Source organism: Panthera uncia, chromosome B1 (genome assembly GCF_023721935.1).
Source record: "Panthera uncia isolate 11264 chromosome B1, Puncia_PCG_1.0, whole genome shotgun sequence".
NCBI lineage: Eukaryota > Metazoa > Chordata > Mammalia > Carnivora > Felidae > Panthera > Panthera uncia.
The window spans coordinates 38,464,613-38,483,827 of NC_064811.1; the positions used below are offsets into that span (position 1 = coordinate 38,464,613).

Genomic DNA, 19,215 nt, shown 5'->3' on the forward strand with positions numbered 1-19,215 from the left:
TCCCTCCACAAACCTTCCTAAAGTGACTACAGCACAGTAGGTCCTCAGTGAAAGTTTAATTCTACAAGAGTTGATACCTAGGGAGATTATTTTTACAAACAGCTTCTCAAAACAAACTAGGAGGCTTGTGTTGTCATTTAGCAGTATAGAGTCATGTGTCAACATTTCTCTCCTAAAGTGTATTCATGCTTCATCATACATTTAAAAGACCCTGAATGCTATGTTCCTGCCCATGATATTTTAAATCAGGTATTCTTCTCTTGGCTATCCTAACTTGGTAGAATAACCTTTCTCTTAATGATTCAATACTTGAGGTAGGAAGTGGGGGCGTGGGCAAAATGGGTGAAAGCGATAAAAAAATGTCTCTTTCTAATTCCCAACCCAACAAACCAACTTCCAAGGAGTGATTTCTTTATCTAGTACAAACCCTGACTGGTGCCAACTATGTTCAAGTCACTCCGAAGAGTGCTTCTCGATGGGCAGCAGAGGTGGGTGGGCGGGAAAGAACTTCCCATAGATAAGAACAATCTGTAGGGGAATTTAAATTATTACAGTACAAATGGATTTTAATTATGCCCCAGTGAGATCGCCCTTTCTGTCTATGTATCTTTTTAATTTTCTCTCATTAAGTCACTGGTCAGCGAGTAAATGACTCTCTAGCTTTAACCTAGCTCACCAAACACTGTGATTACTAGGGGTTGTCAAAGAATGGTGAATGCCAGTTCTCATTAAGTTACGCACAATGGTAAGAGCAGGCAACAGTTTCACAATCAGTGCACTAAGAATCCAAAGCAATAATAAAAGCCAGCACCTGTTTTTGGTAGCTTCTGAGTGAATCAAATATTTGAGGCACACATTAGAAGAAGCAATCTCATTTTTCCACCATCTCAGGTAAAGGGAGCTTGGGGGAAGGGATTCCATATTCTTTACTACCCCATTCATTTCACCTTCTTGCCTTCACCTCCACAAAACATTTGCAAATCATCTACTTCATAGCTTCTCCTCTAGTACCGTCCTTCTCTAAGCCACTGCCATCTTTGATGGTACTAAAGCAATAGCCTCCCACTCTTCTCTGCTTCTACTCTAGTCTCCCTACAATCCATTCTCCATAGAAAAGCTGAAATGAAATTGTAAAATGTTAAAGAACGCCAAATCCCCTAGTAAAACCTTCCAAAGTCTTTCTGTAGCATTTACAATAGAATCTAATCCTTAATGTGGTCTATAAGATGCTACATGATCTGGATCTGTCTACATATCAGACCATATCTCTTATGATGCTTTCATCATGCTTCAGCCACTTGGGTTCTAACAGTGTTGCTGATATTATTTTAACCTGGTCATTTCAAGAAGACCTGAAACCTCTCTGACCTTTTTTCAAATCTGCCATAAAGAATTCTGCTTGTAACAGATGATGTTAAATTACTCCCTCTCCCCCACCCCCCCTAAAAATCCTTTGTACTTTCTTTGTTACACCACCAACACATGGAGTTCAGAAGTCCTTAATTTCACCACTGACCACCAACCTATTATTTATGAGTCAGTTTACCCGGGCTGTCTGTCCAAATTGATTTTTGGTTTTTGGAAAAGGGGCTGTTTTTACTTCTTTATTTAAATATATTAGGTAAAATAGAGTCTCCTAAAAGTCAAATCTTGGACAGTTATTGTCATGAACAATGATTTATGGATTATGGAAAATTGTGCACATATATAGATATCAGCTTGCGTTAGATATTAATAAATTCTAACAATACTTTTATTGTAACTTACAACTTCCAAATTTCAAAGGGCATGCATGACCATCCATGGGGAAATCCACCAATCTCATGGGACACTCCGCACTTATGGTGAGTCTATGATGGAAAAATGCGATTAAAATTAACTCTCATTTTAAAAATGATTTTTTAGACACCTAAAATGAGAAGGATGAAAAGAAGGAAGGAAGGACAGAAGAAGGGAGAGAGAGAAGGAAGAAAGAATGGAAGAAAGCATAAAAAGGAAAGAAGGAAAAAGAAAAAAATGACTACCTCATTGTGTATAAAATAGTGCCATTTCTCATAATTCTAAAAAGCTTGTTTGGAGCTGTCATATTATGTGAAACAGATTTCTTTCCATTCCTGAAGAAAGTATCAGGTGTCCACACTTTTGTTACCATCATATTGTTCAATCTCAAAATTTCAATGGGGCCATCATATTTTAGTCTTTTGTCAATCCATGTCTGTCTGAAGAACACATCCATTGTGTATTCCTAGGGAAATTAGTTTGTGACATTCAAATCACAGATGACTACACATAAATATGCATTAAATTCTAGCCTCTATCCCACTCATAAAAAAAAAAACTACCCAAATAAAAACTAAATTAATAGGAGCAGAAATGTTCTTACATCAATGGAGCTAAATGATTCTCAGCAATTAAAGCATGTTGTGTCCATCTTGATACCTTAATCTTCTACTTCATCAGGTAAATAAATTACCATACACATGAATCATTCAAGACTAATTACTATAATTTAATAAAACTACCAGCACAAAGTAATTACAGTTGTGCTTTAGACCAGGTAGCAAAATTAGTGAACGTGTAACAAATATCATTGTATTATTAATCATGAAATCGTAGGCATCTCTAAGACAAGTAAAATATGTAAAAAGCAATTTTATACTCACAAAATTTATTAAAATTAGCCGAGGAGCCTAAGGCCAAGGAAAAAAGGTAAAGTAGGTCCTTTAACCTTTAAACTACATATATTTAATATTAGAGGGCACAACTGAATAGATGAATTCATCGTGACCAGTGTTTGGTGTTCTAACCTCTGTAAGTATGAGAGAGAGGCAGGAAGAGAAGGCATGGTGGGGGGGGGCAAGTCGTGAGCAGTTGGGCCAACATGGAGTACTAAATGCAGTTAGGACTACAATATAGTTTTATACAAAAACTAATTACACTCTTCAATATTCTCCACTTCAATAATTTTCTAAGGAAAAAAAAATCACTACATAAAAGGTTGTGCCACTGACACAAGTAATAGTAAGTTTTTTTTTTCTTTGTTGAGAATAACTCCAAACCAAAAAATACTCAAATATTAGAGCTGAAATGTAAATTCAATGTCTTATCCTTATAAACCTTTAAGTCTAATTAGGAGGCTCTTTGACTTTCTAGCTGTGTGCGATTAACAACAAGATAAATATTATTTGCCCTCTCTTCTGCATGTTTTCTTCAAAAGGCAAAAAGTACATGAAGTTGCCTAAATACCTACCATTTCCACATCAGAAACAGGTCCAAAGCTGGTGACATATATGTCAGTTTTTACTTCTGTAACAGGACCTAGTAGGTATGAAGTAAATAGGAGTGAAAAAAAAAAAAACCAATATTACAGGCAAGGAGAATAGAGCAAATACAGATATATCATGTTTTTACTGGCATCTTAAATATTTAGTGAGATAATGCACCTCTACAAAAAAAAAAATGTAGACAAAAGAATAATAGAACCAGAAAGCAGTGTTTATTTACAGGCAAAAAAAAAATTACTTAGGATAACATTGTTTCTTAAAGAAATACATCACCTACCGGGCACTACTGTGAAAGGCAGTGCAGGGAACAAAAACTCTTAGCCTTTGTAATTTTTTATAGTCCATCGTCTGATTGGCCCTTAGTAAAGAAGCGAGCTGTTAAAAAGAGGGAACTTAGCCACAAGAGTGAGGAGGAGGAAAACCATAATGGTCGTCTTTGGAAAGCTGAGGATTCTACTTAAATAAGAGCACAAAAATGATTCATGGTACCTTTAACAGTAGGCACACCATCCACCGGTAACTGAGATTAAAGACAAACTCTCCTACAAGCCAGACCTATTCACCTCTTGCCACCTACTAGCTGTTTGATCAAGGGCAGGCTACTGAACCTCTCAAAAGCAGCAATCACACATATCAAGCAAGACTACCGATAGGGATCAAGTGAAATTGCTCACATAAGACCCTGAACACAGTGACTCTCTCATAAGAGTACTTATTAAGTAGTAGTTTCTCTTGGCTTCTGATAAACGCCACTACTGAGATTCTTTCCTAGGTGTAAATAGGATTGGTTCAGAAACAAATACATGGGTGTGTTTGGCAGAAGGGAAAGGCGGGAGCATCATGATAATGGGGCTGACACAGATTTCAGACAAAGGAAAATTGCTACAATCTGGGTTTAGCATGGTGCTTAAAATCAGGAATTGTGGAATTTAAATTTGGCTCTTTTTAAATATACGATCTTAGTCAAGTCATGAATCCTAATAGGTTAAGGTTTTAATGAGTATTAGGTAAAATAATAAATGTAAATGACTTGCCCCAGTCTCTAGAACATAATGCTCTCAATAATGATAGTCATTATGATATATATACCTTTTTATTCCTAATAAAAATAAAAAATTGTTGCCCTCTTGAACATCATTTCCTTAAATGATGGTTTATACCATTGTATGGCCAGAAGCTAGATACTCCATACTGGAAAGAATAACATTGCTATCAAGAGGCACTATTTCCTTTGGATACTGGTTGGACAATTGGATTTATGCCAAAAAAAAAAAAAAAAAAGAAAAAGAAAAAGACAAATAACAGTTAGTATAGCTTAATGCCCTAGGTCTAAAGTTATCCTCATAAAAATGAATCAGAATATTTCTGCCTGTATAGGATGAAGACTGAGCCACAGGAAAAAAAATCGTTTGAAGGAGAATTAGAAATTCTTTCTTGAATAACTATCTTAAGACAAATAGGGGTATCTGAATGGCTCAGTTGGTTGAGCTTCTGACTCTTGATTTTGGCTCAGGTCATGATCTCACAGTTTCGTGAGTTTGGGCCCCACATCCAGCTCTATGATAACAGTGCAGAGCCTCCTTGAGATTCTCCCTCTCTCTCTGCCCCTCCTCCCCCACTCACACTCTCTTTGCCTCCCTCAAAATAAATTAATTAATTAAAAATTTTTTAATGTTTATTTATTTTTGAGAGAGAGAGAGAGAGACAGAGAGACAGAGCACAAGTTAGAAGGGGCAAAGAGAGAGGGAGACACAGAATCCAAAGCAGGCTCCAGGCTCAAAGCTGTCATCGCAGAGCCTGACGCAGGGTTTGAACCCACAAACTGTGAGATCGTGACCTGCGCCAAAGAATAAATAAATATATTTTTTAAAAGAGAAAAACATACCCTTTGTAAGTATAGTGAAAGAAAAGGTACAGATCCGATTGATCTATCAGAGGTTTTTTCATTTATAAATAGGTTATTTTAAATTTTATTTTAGAGACAGAGAGCATGAGCTAGGGAGAGAAGGAAAGAGAGAATCCTAAGCAGGCTCCATGCTCACGCTGAGCCTGACACAGGGCTCAATCCCATGGCCCTGGGATCATGACCTGAGCCAAAATCAAGAGTCAGACGCTCAACCAACTGAGCCACCCAGGCGCCCCAATGAGTTTGCATTAAAAAAAATAATAACACCTTTGGAAAGCAGAGAAAATAAGTGTGAGAAGTTAACTGAATTTTCATTTGAATGAGCAATTATAAACAACAACAAAAACATGGTAGCAATAAGCTCATTAAGCCAAAATGTTCCAGGAATAGATAGGCAATCCAAGAAGCTGATAATGTGTGTTGAACTTTAGAAAATAGAGCTTTTAACTCAAAGTGGTCCAAGAGTGGGACAAGTTATTCTGCTAGCTTCTTAACAACTGCTAAAGTATCAAAAGCATTAAGTCGCTGCATGTCAGAGCAAAGGAGATAAGTTACTTAGAACAATTAAGGTTGCATATGTCCTGACAACTGAACTGTTGTTTGACAAGATTCTTGAGAAATTAAAAGTTACTTCAAAGATCAATTTAGGGCAGTGGTTTTCAAATTGGAACTGAATCAGAATCACCTCGAAGGTTTGTTAGAGCACAGAATGCTGGGCTCCACCCTACACTTGCTGATTGACCTAAAGTGGAGCCTGGTAATTTGCATCTCAAACAGGTTCCTAGGTGATGCTGTTCACGTTGTTCTAGTTTACAGACAATGCTCATCTGATTTCTAGAATAGTATTTACCAAAATATGTCCTATAAAATATTAAGACCGTAAGTGTTCTATGGGAGTGAGGGAAGCGTAGGAGAGGAATTAGGCCAACGTAATTTTTACTTACAAATTTATATTAAGGTGCATGGGGTTATACTAATTCTTATAGTTATAATGATTCCATGATAATAATGGGTATTTTCTTTTTTTAAATATTTTTTAATGTTTATTTTATTTTTGAGAGAGAGAGAAGGAGTGTGTGAATGGGGAAGGGGCAGAGAGAGAGGGAGACACAGAATCTGAAGCAGGATCCAGGCTCTGAGCTGGCAGCACAGAGCCTGAAGTGGAGCTCAAACCCATGAACTGCAAGATCATGACAAGAGCTGAAGTTGGATGCCTAACTGACTGAGCCACCCAGGCACCCAAATAATGGCTATTTTCAAATTCTTACATAATTCTTTCTTACTGATTCTTGAAAAATGTTTGCCTTCAGAATTACAATCCTAGTATTGTTGAGTTAGTTTGTGGCATTATTCAGTATTTGCTTTATATGATCACATAGGTCTTTCAGACAAAGCTAGATTCTGAAGATATGATTGGTAAAGAGATTTCATTTGGACACTCATTCAATAAACATCTATTGAGTGAGCACCTGCTGTGTGCCAGGTTCCATACTAGGCCCTGGTGCTTCAGTGGGAAACAAGACTTAAGAGCTTCCTGCCTCAGGGAGTTAACGTGCTATTAGAGAAGTCTGAGTATAAGTAATCAAGAAATAAATTACATGGGAGGATCTTGTCATTCATAAGAGATATAAAACAGGCTGGTAATTGAGTTAGAGACTGGGAAAGTCTAGATGTTGTAGCCCTTCTTCAAAGCAGTAACTTTTAAACTGAGACCTGGAGGGTAAGCATGAGGCATTGGAGGAACCGAGAGAATTGCATCACAGGCATAAAGAACTTTAGGGAAGAAAGCCTAGAGGTGGGAGAGGCCTTAGTGTGCTCGGGGACCAGGAAAGAGGCCAGTGGGGCTGGGGCCAAGCAGGTAAGGAAGAAAATGATAAGAAATGAAAGCCACATAAACAGAATGAAAACCAGAGTCAGGGGACAGAGATCCGCTCCTGAGCTGATATTCTTTTTTTTTTTTTTTTTAATTTTTTTTTCAACGTTTTTTATTTATTTTTGGGACAGAGAGAGACAGAGCATGAACGGGGGAGGGGCAGAGAGAGAGGGAGACACAGAATCGGAAACAGGCTCCAGGCTCCGAGCCATCAGCCCAGAGCCTGACGCGGGGCTCGAACTCACGGACCGCGAGATCGTGACCTGGCTGAAGTCGGACGCTTAACCGACTGCGCCACCCAGGCGCCCCCTGAGCTGATATTCTAAAGTGGCATCTTTTAAGCAACATATTTATACTACACTTTATGGTGACAGTTGTTAAAACTACATGGAAAATAACTATTAGAGATCCCAGTGACAGATGGGCAACACATAAAGAGGTTGTTATGGGCTGAATTATGCTCTTTCCAAATTCATATGTTGAAGTCCTAACCCCAGTGGTACCTCAGAATGTACCTGTATTTGGAGTTAGGGTCTTTAAAAAAGGGAATTAGGTTAAAATGAGGTCATTAAGATGGGTTCTAATCCAATGTGACTGGTGTCCTTCTAAGAAGAGGAGATTAGGACACAGAACCACACAGAAGAAAGACCATGTGAATGAAGACAGAGAAGATAGCCATCCACAAGCAAAGGAGAGTGGACTTAGAAGAAACCAACCCTCTGCTGACATCTTGAACTTGCTGCCGTTTAAGCCACACTGTCTGTAGTATTTTGTTATGGCAGCCCAAACAAAAGAATACAGAAATGCAAAAGAAACAATTTTTCCCTGTTCTTTCCCAACGTTTTCTGCCTCTGATATTCAGTACAGCTCTGCCTTAGGCTGTGAGGAAGTTTGATTTTTATCCCTTAATCATTGGGAGGCCATCGAGAGTTTGAAGTAAGGAAATTATGTGACCTGAATTATATTTTTTATAAAATCACTCTGTCAGTTGTACGGACAATAAATTATAGGGAGGCAAGTGTAGAAGAAGGGTTCTTATAAGAGGCCGCTGTATTAGCCTAGCCAAGAAATAATGGTGGCCTATACTGGGAATATGGCAGTGGGGATGGAGTGTGGACAGATCAGTGGGCATGCTGGTGTGAAACTAACTCACCGGGAATGGGTTTTTTTCCAAAGAGCAATAAACAGAGATATAATATTCTATTTATTGAAGGCCTACTACATGCCAGGCAGGATACTAGCCTCTTTCCATATACTATTTCATTTAATTTTCACAATACCCTCCCAGGGTGATATTATCGTGAGGATTTTATGGATCTGGAAACTGAGCTCACAGAATTTAAATATAATAAGCCAGAGCCAGAATTATAACCCCCTTGTAGTGATCTCCAAAATATGTTCTGGCTTTAGTATGCTAATGACATCATTAAATAAGAAATAATTAATTGCTTATATAATTTTCTATCTACAACATAACATTGCCATACCTAAATTTCCTCAATTTTGTTTATGTTACACCTAAATTTTGTTTATGCTTAAGTTCTGAACTGTGTTCTTGCAGCTCTTTCTATGCCTTTGCTCTTATTATAGCTTGTTTGATTCTTTCTTTCTCCCCTTAACAGTAAAATGAAATCTTAAGGCTCCTTGAAGTTCCCAACTAGCATAGCACATTGCACATACTAGGTGGTCAATAACTATGTGTCCGTGTTCTTAGTATCACCGCACTAGTGATTCAAAAACTTCCCAAAAAGAAAAATTACTTGGATTCATGTGTTACACCAGTTAAGCTAAAAATATTTCCTGATTAAAGCTGAAACTGTGTCTTATTTATATTTGTATCTTTTCCCAGAACTAATCTCCGGCCTTAAACGTAATAGGTTTCCAATAAATCAGTTTTCTATGAATAATGGTCGCTATGTAATTAAGAGCAATTCTTAGAGACGCTTCCTCTAACACTACTGTTTAGGATGTTCAAATCAACCTTACTAAGAGCATAATTACATAGAAACCAGATAATTTTGAGCTTGGAAGGACTTCTCATAATGTTACATGCATTTGTGTAACATCAAAGACATATTTTATTTAAAAAATCTGACTTCTTTGGTAATAGGGAAGTGATTTTTAATCTACAAAATGTATTGGCATTTTGTAAGGCAAACAAAGTGATCTGCAATAGTCTTTGAAAGAAAGAACCAAGACTACTAAGATCAAATCCAAAGGAATATTCCCATCTTATTAATGACTCTAACTTGGGTGCAAAGTAGGAAGACAATTAATAATATATGAGATAATTTTCCACTATTAACTTTACTTCGGCTGTACAGACCTGGTCAAAGGATATAACGATTTAATTTCTTGCCCAATAACAGTGTCCAATTTGCTGTCACACCAGGAAAAAGACCTAATGTGTCTGGCTGATTATGGAAACGGTTAATCCTGTTCACATTTTGTCCCCAGCTATGCATTTGAGGACATATTTATGGTTTTCCAGCCACTTAAATTCATGCATCAAGCTACATCTTACAAAACGCTGCTGATGTATTTCCAAAACTCAAGAGATTTAACGTATTTAGGAGGTACAATAACAACAAGGAATCTTGAGTGATATATTTAAAGAAATCTATAATTTAGTTTGTCATCAAAAAATACAGAAATGCTAGCCTTCCTGCCCGGTAAACAAAGAAAAGGTATCCATTGATGTCACAGAGAAAACAGAATGGTATAGAGTTTTACTTAAATGACATTAAAGATTAGTGCTTCCTATGTCCTATGATCCTTCTATCAATCCAGGTCACCTTTTTAAATAATTAAAGTAATTAAATAAATAAGAAAAGCATTTAAAAAAACAATGAAATCAGGGCCAAAGATGAAAATGCAATTCACAGAAGGAAAATTCTTGTAGGCATTAAAGGTTTGAGAAGACATCCAACCACATTAGAAATCAGAAAATTCTAATTATTTCACAATCAAAAACCATTTCAAGTATGGTTGAAGGGTTTGTGGATCCTGAATCTCATATTCATTGTAAATGAGAGTTTTAATTTGTAAAACTACCACAGAAAACAGTTTGGCATTATCTCATCAAGTTGAACTCCCACTTACACTAAGATCCAGAAAAATCCATTCCTGGATGTATATGCAAAAGAAACTTTTGCACATTTACAGCAGGAAATTTGGGCCAGAATATTCACAGCAACACAATCTTGGAAACAAGCAAAATGCCTACTGCCAACAGAGAAGATGAATAAACTAGTTCCTATGAAGTGGGAATATCACACAGCAGTCAAATGAATGATCTATAGCAATATGCATCAGCAAGAATGAACCTTAGCATACACAATTAAGTGGGGGGGAAAAACACCAAAAGCTCATATACAACATGTTCCAAGCCAATACATTTCCTAATTTAAAATTTTAAAAATTGAGCCAAAATGAGATTCAAAGAAAACCTATGAAATAATTTAAAAAGGACTTGGAGCGGTGGTTGCTTCCGATGGGGCAGACAGGGAGAAAAGATGAAGGAGACTACATAGCAGGATGGAAGTTATCAAAGTTGTACAGTTTAATGATTGAACTGGTGTCTACTCTATCGCAGTGAATGAGTCCATAGATGGATGGGTAGTTAAAAAGAAGGTTATGTGTGGACCGATAATGGGTGTTATTGGTGAACCAAGTATTTTTAATCCAGAATCCAATTCCGTGCACAAGAGGCTTTTAAAAATAAATACAATCAAAAGGCCTAGGCAGTAATATCATGCAGGTTGATGTATTTTTCACCTAAAAGGAAACTAACAACCCAGGGAAATATCTAAATAAATATCCATAAAGTTGCAAATAGGCTCTATCTAGAGTTTACAGGGCCTACTTTGGGAAACACCAAAGGCATGTTGCATATCCTTGCCCTGCCCGAAAGAAAAGGCAAATATACGATAGAGAGCAGCAGTACATCTTTTTTGCTAAACTGAGAGAAGAACAAAGCACATTCGTGTTCTGGGTTCTATAGTCCCTTGTCTTTCTCTCAGTTATTCTTTCCCTCCATTGTAATATTAACGTACCCCCTACTAGGTGATCCCTACAGATGTATTCTGATATTTCTCATCTGAAAAGAAGGCAACCTTCCCTCTTTCTCTTGCTTTTCACATCGTGAACTTCTGGGGAAAAAAAACCCATTATTGCCTCTCATTCTTACTTTTCTATTCACTCTACCATCTCTCGTAACCTGCTTTTCATGCCCAGGATCCACGAAAATCCCTTTTGTCAATATCATTCGTATCTCTGACACAATTCCCACAGATTTAAAAAAATAATTTAATCTCTCCCACTTTTAAACAGGCTCAGGTCATGATCTCACAGCTTGTGAGTTCAAGCCCGGCATCAGGCTCTGTGCTGAAGCTCAGAGCCTGGAGCCTGCTTCGGATTCGGTGTCTCCCTCTCTCTCTCCCCTCCCCTGCTTGCACTCTGTCTCTCTCTCTCTCTCTCTCTCTCTCTCTCTTTCTCAAAAAAATAAACATTAGAAATATTAAAAATAAGTGAAAATAGAAAGGCTCTCTTGATCGTACTTCTCCTTCCATTTACCACCCATTTCTCTGCTGCCCCGTACAATAATTTAATACAAATGTCCAAAGACTCCTCCCATTCTTTCAATGTCTCCCAATCAGACCTCCACACCCATCACAACACCAAAACTGCTCCTGTCAAAATCACTGACCATGCAGATATTGCTGAATGTAGTGATCAATTTTATGTTCTTATCTTTCTTAATCTGTCAGGAGCATTAAGAAGTAAATGATCAATCCCACCTCCTTTTTTTTTTTTAATTTTTAATGTTTATTTATTTTGGGGAGAGAGAGACAGAGCATGAGTGGGGGAGGGGCAGAGAGAGAGAGGGAGACACGGAATCCTAAGCAGTTTCCTGGCTCTGAGCTGTCAGCAAAGAACCTGAGGCAGGGCTCGAACCCACGAATGCTGAGATCATGACCTGAGCTGAAGTCAGTCATCTAACTGACTGAGCCACCCAGGGCCCCCCCCCCCTTTTTTTTTTAATTTTTAAATGTTTATTTTTGAGGGGGGGGGAGAGAGGGAGTCCTCTTTTTCTTTTAAGTTTATTTATTTTGAGAGAAGAGAGAGTGGGGAGGGGCAGTGAAAGGGGGAGATACAGAATCCCAAGCAGACTCCACACCATCAGCAAAGATGGCTGGAACTTATGAACTCTGAGATAATGACCTGAATGACACCAAGAGTCCGAGGCTTAACCCACTGAGCCACCCATGCACCCCCACCTCCTATTCTAAACAAATATCTATATCTATCTATTTATATTTATATATTTTTAATTTAACATCCAGTATGCATACTCTGAGATTTTCCTCCTACCCAAAGGCCACTCCTCACTTGGTCTTCCTGAGACAGATTCCTCTTCTCTCCCACCTCTTAACACTGGAGACTTCAGAGTCCTATATTTGTACCTCTTCTCTATCATCCTTAATCTCTCGATGATCCCTTTAGTCTTATGGCTTTAAATACCATATATAGTGACATACCAATCGTCCCTGCTTTTCAGACTTACCTCCACTTAATGTCCAATCGGCATCTCAAATTTAACATATCCACATACAAATTGTTCATCCACACCCCAAATCTGCTTCTGCCGCAGTGTCGGCAAGTCTGTTTCTCCAGGCGTTCAAGTCAAAAACTTTGGAGTCAGATTTGACCCCTCCCTTTTCCTCACATCCCACATCCTAGCTGTCGTCAGTGGACTAGACCTTTGAAACATAGCCAGAAACCCATCATTTCTTCCAACTTTACAAGCTTCACTGCCACCAACTTGGTCAAAATATCCATCATCTCTCGCCTAGTTAATTGTGAAAACCTCTCTGCCTTTGCCCTTGACCCTGAGTGCCTGTTGTCAATACAAAAACCAAGGTGGGCTTTTGAAAATTAGGCAGTTCAGGTTTTGCCCCTGTTGGAATCTCTCTAATCACTTTTGATATGAATCACAGTAAAAGCAAAGTCCTTACCAGCTTGCAAAGCTTTACACAACCTCATCTTTGTATCACACTAACCCCTTCTTACTCTTCAGTCCTGCTGAACTTTACTGCAGCGACACTGATTTCCATGCTTAGCACTTTGGCACATAGAGTTCCTTCAACCCAAATGTGGCTTATGCTTTTACCTATACTTAGGATCACTGTTCAAATACCACCTTCTCAGGCACCTGGGTGGCTTAGTCGGTTAAGTTCCTGACTCTTGGTTTTGGCTCAGGTCATGATCTCATGGCTCCTAGGTTCAAGCCCCATGTGGGATTCTACACTGACAGCATAGGGCCTGCTTGGGATTCTCTCGCTCTCTCTCTGGCCCTCTCCTACTCATTCTCTCTCTCTCTCTCTCTCTCTCTCTCTCTCTCTCTCCCTCCCTCTCTCACAAAATAAATAAACTTTAAAAATCACCTTCTCAACGAAGTCTTTCTTACCAACTTTGTTAAAACTGCAACTCCTCCCTGCTTTATATTACTCCATAGCAGTTATCGACTTCTGACACTCTACATTTTATTTATTTCTGTTGTTCATTTTCTGTCCCTTTCACTAAAGTGTCAGCTCATGAAGGTAGGGAACTGCATCTCTTTTGTTCACTAATGCATTCCAGTGCCATCCTAGAATCATGCCTGGCACATATTATATGATTAGTAAGCAGTTAATGAAAAGTGAACCAAATGAAATATCTCCACGTGGCCAGACTTATCTTACTTACGTCTTGGAAGGTTTTGAAAAAGGTTTTTCTCATCCCTCCTTCCTAAGACATTCCATTCTCTTGACTTCTAGAAATTCACACTCTCCTAGTGCCCACCTACATATCACAGTCTCCTCTTTTACATCCTTCTCTGGCAATTCTGTTTTCTGCCTTTCCTCAACCGTTAATGCTCTTGGAGGCTTGGTTCAGGGCTCTTTGTGCCTTCATACTCTTCTTTAGCATCTATTCTCACAGTGTTATATGCTGGTGACTCTTGCATATCTCTAAACAAAACTCTTGTCTGATATCCAAACAAGTACAACCGCTAGGACTCCATATATGTATCCTAAACTCAACGTATCCACACATGATTTCTTGATTTCACGCCCATCTCTCTTCTTCCTCCCCACCTCCCTAGTTTAAATAACACCATCCTCTGCCCATTTTCTCAAAATAAAAATCCAGGGGTCATTTTTTGATTCCTCCCTTTCCTTTACCACCCCTATGAAATCCAGCACCAATTAATAGTTCAATTATATTTCCAAAATGTATCTTAATTTTTTCCACTTAACTCCATTTTACTACATCTACATTTACTACAACCCACCACTAACTTCAGAGAACCTCCCATCCACCACCACACACACACACACACACACACACACACACACACACACACAAACCTTCTTCATTGGTCTCTTTGCTTCCAGTATTGCCCAACCTCTATATCCTTCCTTTTATTAAGCAGCAGTCAGAGGAATCATGATACAAAGTCACACCAAGTCGTTCATTCTCTCCACCTAAAAAACTCCAATGGTTTCCGGGTTCACTAAAAGAAAGATCTAAACTCTTTTACTAAAGGTCTTGCATGATCTGGTCTTTGTTTACCATCACAAGCTAGAACTGTGAGAATCTTCCTCTTGCTTTCTTACTACCTTCATGGAACTCCCTTTCCCGGACTCCCTTCATTGCCTATATCACACTAAATTCTTATCCACCTTAGGATCCTTAACCTTGCCTTTTTGTTCTATCTGAGAACAACTATTGCTTACCTTTTCCATATCTGTCACCCTTAGGTCTCAGCTTAAGAGACTTTCTTGACCACTGTGCTGAAATAGACCCCTTATCCAATTTATTCTCTATCTTAGCATGCTATTGGATTGTCCCATGGGGAGATCTTTAATTATTTAGTTGTTTCTCTGTAGTTTTATCTCTCTACTACACTGCTTAGCCATATAGTTCACGAGGGCCTTTGTCTGATTCAGAATTACATCTTTACAAGCTCACATTGTTCCTGATACATAGTGGTCTCAATAGGTATTGGTTCAACAAATGAATGCGTAAGTGGGTGTGACAAATCAAAAGAGAATAAAGCTTTATTTTTCTGTCACCCTGTGGATTTTAAGTGTTCTTTCGTCTATATACTTTCAAAAATATATTCTCTGTAGACTCAATAAAGCTAGCACAAGGTTAGTGCATTAATTTAATTTTCAGGTTAGGATATGGATCATGTGAAAACATTGCAAGAATATTTTTATTTCTATAGTAAAGATGTTCCAAATATACCAAAGTATATATACTTCTCCATATTTGCTTTCCCATTTTAAAATGTTATTAAAGCTTTAGAATAAAAGTTCTCATTTCACTCCTTTGAGGGAAATGTAGTTTTGCTTATTTTAATAACCTAATTAGAAACAAGAAGGTATGTTAATGAAAATTCCACTCTTGGTAAACAGAGGATGTTTTTAAAAAGCCTTAGAAGTGGATGTTGCAATAGACCAGCTGCCTGGTGTATTAGTGGCCTTGTCTATGAGTAGTTTTAGGGTTCTTGAGCAATTCATTGGAACTTTTCTCAGCCTCCCCTCTAACATAGGGAGGATGCCCACCCTGCTTATCTCTGCTAATCTTATTAAGCATTACATGCAAAAAGGTTTGGGGCACCCAGGAGGCTCAGCTGGTTAAGCATGGGACCCTTGATTTTCACTGGGGTCATGATCTCACGTGAGTCTGAGCCCCACATCCAGCTCTGCGCTGACAGTGAGGAGCCGGCTTGGGATTCTCTCTCTCTCTCTCTCTCTCTCTCTCTCTCTCTGTCTCTCCCTCTCTCTCTCTTTCTCAAAATAAATAAATAAACTTAAACAAAATGATTCCAAACTATAGAGGACTCCACTAATGTGGAGTTCTACTATGTTGGTGAGCAACCTTGCAAAACTGACCTAATGGTCAGTTCCCATTTCAGGGAGTTTGTGCAAGAGGATCTAAGGCAACTGTCTCTAGTTGAAGCATTTATTATTCCAGACCATGTGCCTCAAAAGATTGAAATGCACAAAGGTAGCATAATCCGGCAGTAAAATGGAAGTGGGTAAGGGCTGACTTCCTAAACGACCTCCTGGTGGTTAGCTATGCATTTTTAAGACCACATGTAACAGTGTGGAAAGTGGCTAAGAGCACAGGGGACTGATTTTCTAGCTTCTTTGTGGAGAGCTTCACTTGTGAGCCACTTCTAAGCAGGTGCAAGCTACTTCAGGATTGACGGCAGACTGATTTGTCAGAGGCCAAAAGAACTATACCCCTTCAGAAGTCCCAATCTGGCTTCTCTCACCATGCCTCCTTCCTTCTCTTCTCACCTTTTCCCCTTTTCTTCTCCAATGGGAGAACGTGGGAGACAAGGGAGAGGAGACCCTGGAGGGATGAAAAGAAGAGAACCATTTCAGTTCCTTTTACTTCCCGGTTGCAAGCTGTGCTGCTGAGTTAAAAATATGTAATTTAGTTTCCAAATCTATTCCAACCCCTGCCGGCCTACTGAGCAATCACAAACCATCCAATTTCAATTCAAATCTTTGCTTTTAGCTTTATTTTAAATGGAACACAGCTAAGTTGTATAAACAGATATAAAGTAAACGCTCTACAAAGAGCAGAAGTGGGATTAAAGGAACCAGGAAGTAAATCTGTATTTATAGCATACCGGTCAAAATCCGAATTGTTTTCATTTTATTTTTAAAATGCCAAACTTGCCACAAAGTACTGAAATGTCAAAGAAGGGACCAAACTTGCAGCACATCCAAGAGTCTGTGCTAAGTGTGAGTTTTCTTATTATTTTCAGCGATGCTTGTTTATAACATCCTGTAAACAGATTACACAGTTTTCTGCAGGTGAGAATTACTATCCCTCTGTCATGTTTGGAATGCTGTGAATTTACAGAGAATGACCCATTTCTAAAAAGATGAATCACATTTGCCACAAATATTTATGAGCATAGCCCAAAAATTGTGTGACATAGTACATTTTTAATGATTAATCAACTGCTAACACTTGAAGTAACATGAATTCCACCTCTTCCCATAAAGCTATAAAAGTATCTCCAGGTGGGTAATGTACATCACCTAGCAGTGACAAGTAAGATGACTAATAATGCCCTTGAGACGTTTCAGCCATATTGCAGCTGGCCAAAATCCAGTAATGGCTCATGTTGACTGATTTCATTCATTTTATTGTCTATATAATATCATGGGAGAGGATAGCTGGTTCAAAAGGATTCATCCGCAACGGACACCTTCTTCTTTTTGAGTTATACTTGCATTATAACCAACGGGGGAGATACTATTGTAACTTTTGCCATTTAATAATAAAACCATACCATTTCAGTTGTAACTTTTCACTTTAATTTATGTGCAGGTACATCAAGTCTCCAATAAATATTTAAACTCCTGTGATTTCGTATTTCTGTTATTTTTCCCCCTCACTTCAAATGTCATGTTTAAAACTTTTATGGGCAGATAAACCCTCTTTTATTGAGACAATATAGTCTTTAATGGTATCACATTGTCTGAAATATTCTCGGCAAATTTTTTTCTTGGGGGGTGGGATATATAGTGATAACTTCCCCATCACTTGTGAAAGATCATGCGCTGGCAAATGATTCACTTCTGTAAGGAAGCCTCTTTCCAGATTTGCACGGAGGCAAATGCAGTGCGGAGCATCCTACTGCTGAGGCAATGTGAGGAGAACCTTTCATCCTTCTCATCCGTATTTGTCACTGTCAACATGCCAAAAAATCAATTAATACCCTCAATGGCCCCCTAGCACCTTCTCAATAAAATCCAGAAAAAAAGTTGGGGATCAGAAAGCCTGATTCCAGACAACCATTAATATGCTATGTGTCCCTGTAAAATCACTTTCCATTTCTAATCTTCAGTGTCCCCATTTGTCAAATGAGGAGAACCAGACTAGTCAGACTCCAAAGAATCATCCAGCTCCACTCTATCCGATTCTGTTTTACTTCTGATAATTCTTTCAAACCACAGACAGTGTCTAATTCTGTCTTCATTCCCAGGAATGTCCTACTCCCGTTCACTTTCTCTATTCTCTCATCATCCTATCTCTTATACACTCTCAGGAGGAAGCTTGAAGTCCCCTGTGCTGCTAACATCATGTGATGCTCACCACATAGCATCTGATATCATCTCCGTCTTGATGGGTTTGTCTCTTATAAATATACAACCTGACCTGGGTTCACATCCTGCCCATGCCACTTACCAACTGTGAACTTGAACTGGTTACTTAGCCTCCCAAGCCTAAATTTCTTCATCTATAAAATGGGGATGGTAATAACTTACTCTCAGTAATGCCTATAAAATGCCTGGTGTATATGCCAATTCAAATAAATAAATAAATACAATATTAGTGCTTATTATTGTTACTCCTACTCCTACTCCTACTCCTACTCCTACTCCTACTCCTACTAGAGGCTCTTTTAAGACACAGCCTAGGTCTTGATCAACTCATTTCCCAGTAGGCTCAGAGTAGTTGGAAAGAAGAGGGACTTGGTGGTCGGGTCCTGAACTGACACTTGGGGTGAAGTCACGTGTTCTCCCTGAACTGGACCCAGCCAGTGTCTGAGGTTAAGAATTGTATCTTCAGATTCTGTGAACACAGTGCCTAGCAAAATGCTTGCCACATAAATTCTCATTATATAAGCAAATGGAATATGAATATGAAAAGGAGCAACCGTAGGGTTAATGGATGTGCAGTAGGGTTAATTAGAGCTACTGTAAAATACTTAAGGAAGAAATAAAGCTGAAACACCTCTAACTCCAAAGTCTTGAGAGGGAAGTAAATGACCTCTCCCCAAATGAAGTAAAAATTGATCCTACTGTGTAAGAGAACAGGAAAGGACTGGGTTCTCTAGCAGAGCAGGCAGCTTCGTGCCCCAGATTCTTGTCCTAGGTAGAGCACGGTGGCGAGGTTTTGGCAGAGGAACAAATACCACGTGGGAGGACAAGGGACTTCGGATCAGTTGCCTCAAGTGCAACCAGCTCTGAGCGAAGCGGCCAGGTGCAGGGGAAGTCCGTTCTCAGGGCGCAGCGCAGCTGGGCAGCCGAGCCCCACGTTCCCGTTTTTGACTCTTTCTCTCCAACCTCCCCCAC

General features: G+C 38.8%; 1 protein-coding gene across 1 annotated transcript in view; it reads right to left on the reverse strand.

Annotated features, from left to right (window-relative positions):
• Window positions 1-19,215, reverse strand: part of GABRA4 (gamma-aminobutyric acid type A receptor subunit alpha4) — a 66,213-nt gene that overhangs the window by 46,227 nt on the left and 771 nt on the right. Inside the window, exons 3-5 of the mRNA XM_049632026.1 lie at window positions 3,251-3,318; window positions 2,025-2,245; window positions 1,768-1,850 (exon numbers count right to left, since the gene is read on the reverse strand). Coding sequence (XP_049487983.1) covers window positions 1,768-1,850; window positions 2,025-2,245; window positions 3,251-3,318 — 372 coding nt within the window. The remainder of the gene's footprint in view (window positions 1-1,767; window positions 1,851-2,024; window positions 2,246-3,250; window positions 3,319-19,215) is intronic.